Source organism: Austrofundulus limnaeus, unplaced genomic scaffold, assembly GCF_001266775.1.
Source record: "Austrofundulus limnaeus strain Quisiro unplaced genomic scaffold, Austrofundulus_limnaeus-1.0 Scaffold0, whole genome shotgun sequence".
Lineage (NCBI taxonomy): Eukaryota > Metazoa > Chordata > Actinopteri > Cyprinodontiformes > Rivulidae > Austrofundulus > Austrofundulus limnaeus.
Window position 1 is genome coordinate 548572 of NW_013952402.1, and position 5637 is coordinate 554208.

Sequence of the window (5637 nt, forward strand, 5' to 3'; positions counted from 1 at the left end):
CTGAAACACACCGGGAAATTCCACAGAGTGTCCAGTTTAGTCTTGTGAACCATCAGAGAAAAATAAAACCATATTAGTTTATTCATTTCATTCATTTCTTTGAAAACAACGTAAATTCAACTGCAAACAAAAACATACAAATCACAATTTAAAAGAAAGGCAGCAGAAGAAGAAAAAATCTTATTATATCTGCCCCTTTTTCTCAAAAAAATTTTTTCAATCAAAAATTATCTACAGATTACAAAAAAGAAAAGATAAATAATTAATAATAAAAGTTTAAATCCTTGAACAACAATTCATACATGTGCATATTTCTCCAGCAAATTAACCTTTATCGTTCTCTTAAACGTGCACATTGATCTGGCATTTTTAATGTCATCTCATCTTCCAGATTATTCCACAATTTAATTCTTTGACTGAAGTAATCCGTTCCTTTAAACTGGTTCCAGTTTTAGGTCTTACAAACATTTCTGCCCCCTTGAGATTCTAACAACTCTCTCTTTTAATAAAATATAATTGGATGTTTGGAGGTAGTGTGTTTTTATGAGCCCTATACATAACAGATAAAATACCATAATCAACCAAATCATAGAATTTCAATCATTTTAACTGATGGAACAAATGCATTCGATGGGTGATAGTAATCCTTTCTGGTGATAATTCTTACGGCTCTTTTCTGTAAAATAAAAATAGGATTTGTAATCGTTTTACATGCTTTTCCCTAAACATCAGTRCAGTAGATATTAGAAAACAGTTTCAGGCACTCTCGTCAAGATTATTGTAGATTAATRACATTTTCAAATTATTGTTTACATATTTACTGTGGTGGGTTAGAAGTTGAAATTTTCTACAATTTCAGCAATATTGAAATGGGTTGTTGACATCAATATTAACAGTACTTTTTTTCCCTCTAAAATGGCACAATTTCTTAGTTTAAACTTATGTTTTATTTCACTGTAAATAAATTTGGGCTCATGAAATTTGTTAAATGCGTTTTATTTTTATTTACTCAATATTTTTCAGAATTTGTATTATATCAACTAAAAATAACCATAAGGAAAGACATTCTAAGTCAAACACATGCTGTACAAACTTGTTGGATTTTCTGTATTTGGGTCCCAGAGCTTGTAGACAACCAAGTAAATCAACTATTATCATCTAAAGCTGACTGTGTAACTGTAAATCAACTATCGACAGACATATAGTATGCACAAAGTGATTATTGCAGTGAGCAGAAACTATTAAAGATGGGGTTTTTTTATGGAGTGTGAGACCAATGGATAGATGACAGTGTTGTATAAAATACCACAAAGTGATACTTGAGTAAAAGTACAAGTATCTTATCAAAAAATACTTTGGTAAAAGTTAAAGTCTCCTTTAGGAATATTACTAGAGTAAAAGTACAAGTATTTTACCAAAAATACTTTGGTAAAAGTTAAAGTCTCCTTTAGGAATATTACTTGAGTAAAAGTCAAAGTATCTGATATTTTTTGTACTTAAGTATTGAAAGTAAAAGTATTGATTTAAAATGAGCAGTTAGATTTTTCTGTAATGACATTTATTAGGAGGTTACCTCCACAAAAAAATGCAGAAATGACCATATTGTATTAAAAATAATTAATTTATGTTAAATTTAGGATGCACTAGTCTGTTTCAGTTTATATATCAAGGCTGCTCAAACCTTTCCCCAAAATGAAAATCTATCTGAAGGCTGCAGCCAAATGCAATAATATAATTCATGAAATACAAATACCTCTTAAGTACAGTCCTTTTATTTTAATGATTATGTCCTGCAGTGTGACATGGTTTGTTTGTTACAAACTAATATGGTATCAGAATTTTATATATTTATACTTCTCATTCAACCACAATTAATGTCACTCTATCTAGAAGGCAAATTTTATATGGATAGTATTTTTTACAATAAGCTGGAATGAAAACAAGCAAAAATTAAATAAAAGTAACAACTTTCTACTTGCCTTTTTTTAATGTAAGGAGTAGAAACAAAGTATTTGTACTTAGTTACTTTACAACTGGGATAGATGAAACACTTTTCTTTGTATCAATGCCTTTGCCATTGAATCATTAACATTTTACTAAATAAGAGGTCAAAATATGTCATTTGAAAAGCAAATTTGAGAATCAAAACTTGAATATCAATCTTCCGTGGTTTTACTCCAGTCCACTAGGTGGCGATCCTACACCTTTACGTTGGTTTGTGAATCATTATGAAGAGTAGCTCCTGCGCATGCGCGACTCTCATGCGGTCATTTGAAGCTTTCTTCAGTCACAATGGACACAGAATCTAAACTGCAGCTGATTAAAACACACATCCGAGCTTTCCCGGACTTTCCCAAGGAAGGAATCCTGTTCAGGTGAGATTTTATGTAAGATTCATGTGGAAGAGTGTTATTATTAGGCAAAAAGAAGATTGATAAATAAAGTACTCAAACAAGTTCGGTTCAGTACTGATGCTTCAATGATTGAGAAATAAAACAATTACGAAACCTAAAGTAAACTTTTAGGGAAGAGCTTTGCGAAAGTTGAAGAAAGACTTCCTCTTTTTTTTTTTCTTTAATCAGGAAGAAACCTTTGAGCCAGCAGAGGACATTAACCTCAGCTGATACACATGAATTACCACTGCAGGGGTTTAAAGATAAATGACAAACAAGCATAAATAATCAGTAACATGTACACATGTAGGTATATAATACAATCTGCCCATTGCTTCATGAGATATTTTGCTAACAGACAGACAAACCGTAACACCCTCCTTTTTGGCTAGGAATTGGGATTAGACACATTATTTAGAAACAAACTTAAATTCAGTCACTGAATAAATTGATGTAATTTTAATTCAAATATTAAAATAAGCATTTTAATATTTATATTTATTACAAAATGCATAACAATCTGTGCATTCAATGTAATAACTACATTTTTTTTATTAAGAAAACCGTACAAATGTGTATAAAGGTTTTGATGCTACTTCTTTAATATAAAGCCATAAGATTTCTGCTATAGAAATCCACATAAACACAGAATCTGCAAACTATATTGTACATGTCATCATATGCTGTTGTTTTATATATACAGTATATGGCCACGAGCTGCAGAAACCATGTATCTTCACAGTCAGTGTTTTATGCATTTTTATTCCTAAAACAACATAAAGTTAATCTTATTTTGTTGATTTTATAAAGTCCTGTGAAGTTGTTTGAACATAATTTGATCCTGGTGGGTGTAAAAGACCACGTCTACATGAGTAACGAGTGTAGTTCTGCTCTGATGGGGGTTCTGTGCCAGGTTTGGATGCTCGCGGCTTCCTGTTTGGACCTCTGCTCGCCCAGAGGCTGGGCCTCGGCTTTGTCCTGGTCAGAAAGAAAGGCAAGCTGCCCGGACCCACCGTGTCTGTTTCCTACGAGCTGGAGTATGGCAAGGTAACTTTATCATCACCCTCGGCTAAACAGGATGAGACACAGTGAGTCTTTTTTTTTTAAATAGAAGATACTGGGCAGCTGTGGCTCAGTCAAGGTTTTGTGCACAATCAGAGCTGTAAGCTCTCAGCGTCTCCTTACCTTTCTCATCATGTGTTTGTGCTCCATCAGTCAGACGCAGAGGTGCAGGAGGATGCAGTGGCTGCAGGGCAGAAGGTTCTGATTATTGATGATCTTCTGGCTACTGGAGGTGAGAAATAATCAGATWCACTCTGCTCATTCTGACCCCTTGTCATACATTTAAAAAGCAAAAAAATCACATGTAATATTTTAAATTATTAAATTTGTCAAACTAAAAATAATGTCCTCAGTGTTTTCCTGACATCATTCTGGGTTTTTGGTTCCTACTGTAATGACCTTAAAGGGGACATGTCAATCAAAATCCACTTTTTTAGCCTCTATATGGCCACATACCCCTCTATCAAACTAGAATGAACCGGGCAGGAAGCTGAAGGGGCGGGGTTTGAAGCATCATTTGAATTTAAAGAGACAGCCTCAAAACAAGTTGTTCCGAGACATGCTTCAGAAAAGGGGCGGGGCTTGTGGAGATACAATAAGGAGGGATTCAGACCAAAGTGTTGCAGTTCCACTTTATGTAGACCCCAGCTGAATGATTTAAATGTGGAAAAGAAGGATTTAAAAGCATAATAGCATACTTGAATAAATACCAGGAATAACCTGGACCTCTGTGTGAATGTGCTGCAGGGACCATGTTCGCAGCCTGTGAGCTGATGAGGAAGCTGCAGGCCCAGGTCCTGGGCTGCATGGTGGTTGTCGAGCTCAAGGATCTGAACGGGGTGGACAGACTGAAACCACACAAAGTGTTCTCTCTGATTCAGTACTGAGGAAACACCACGCTCCACAGAGAGGACCGGGAGTTAACGTTTCTGACTGATTCACCTTGTGTTGGTGCTCTGACAGCAGGGCTCGTGTCTGAGCTCTGCTTCACTCCAGAGACTGAAAACATGTGGGACAAAAGGAAATGGAGCATGAAGACAAGAGGTAAACAGGATTTTCTKTAGAATCCTAAATGAATAAAAACATACTCCATGTGTATATTTTATTCTTTAGGAAAGCCTGTTTCCTCTTTAACTTTTTTTTAAAAAGTGACGACTTGTGTTCTGTTTAAATTAACTGAGCAAGCAATAGTAATTGCAATATATTTTTTATGTTCTTATCAAACCTGCATGTTGGAGGAACTCCATATGTTGCTGAAAGCAAACACCAGCTTTACAAAGCGATATTCAGACATTTGTGTCTGAGTTAAATCCTCTAACAGATGTTTGAAGCTACTCCTGGTTAACAGGAGTGATGAGATGCATCGAGACCAACATTGAATAGTTGCTTCAGAGATTCATGTGCCAGTTTCAATCTAATCTACTTGCACATGAAAGCATTTTGTTCTTAATTCTGGCAGAAAAACTGCTTTGACATGTAATTACTTCTTTTAAAGGAAACTATGCTACAGATAAAACTGTAATAATTAGGACTATGATGTAAAATCAGTTCATTTATGAAATAAATGACTTGTGTTGCTTTAACAACTTTGGGTCACGTCTGGTTTTCAAAATGTGGAAGAGGTTCTTTATATATTTCAATTCAGTTCAATTCAACAACTTTATTGTCATTCAGGATTGTGCAGTTTACCATACAAAACTGAACAAAGTTTCATTTCTCTACAACAATATGGTGATGGTGCATAATCTAGAAACTTCAAGGTGCAGTTCTTGTGCAGTTACAGTAGGTTATACAGTTATAGTAGACAGAATTAGAAAATGAGCCTGTATATACATATAAATACAGTATGTGTGTGGGTACAGTTGTACACATGTATTAGTATTTTCCTGCATGTGTGTGAATATGTGACTGTGTTTTTGTGGCAATGTGCATATGTCATTGCAGTCACTTTGTTAGTAACGTGAGTTCAGAARTATTTTTTTTAAATCATTACTTTTACTTTGTTACATTTAAAACCTAAAAATGATACTTTTACATCTYTACTTTAGTTTAACGCCTAGTTACTCGTTACTAAATTAAAAATGTTCGAACTCATAATGAAAGGAGTCTAAAAGAATGAAGTGTTCAACCTAGTCAAGTCAACTGGTTTCACTAAACCTATAGATTAAATATGAAGCAATAT

At 34.3% G+C, this 5637-nt stretch overlaps 1 protein-coding gene across 1 annotated transcript; it reads left to right on the forward strand.

Annotated features, from left to right (window-relative positions):
- The first annotated feature begins 2258 nt into the window (after positions 1-2258).
- Positions 2259-5041, forward strand: aprt (adenine phosphoribosyltransferase). The gene is made up of 4 exons (XM_014016657.1): positions 2259-2376; positions 3279-3440; positions 3609-3687; positions 4203-5041. Exons 1-4 carry the CDS (start codon positions 2293-2295, stop codon positions 4340-4342), a joined length of 465 nt encoding a protein of 154 aa, XP_013872111.1. The 5' UTR covers positions 2259-2292; the 3' UTR covers positions 4343-5041.
- The last annotated feature ends 596 nt before the right edge of the window (positions 5042-5637 follow it).

Bases quoted from the DNA above. Each gene is read 5' to 3' on its own strand.
- aprt (XM_014016657.1), top strand. From the start codon at position 2,293: ATGGACACAGAATCTAAACTGCAGCTGATTAAAACACACATCCGAGCT. The intron at 2,377-3,278 runs TGAGATTTTATG...TAACGAGTGTAG, and splicing joins AGGAAGGAATCCTGTTCAGG to TTCTGCTCTGATGGGGGTTC. The intron at 3,441-3,608 runs GTAACTTTATCA...GTGCTCCATCAG, and splicing joins ACGAGCTGGAGTATGGCAAG to TCAGACGCAGAGGTGCAGGA.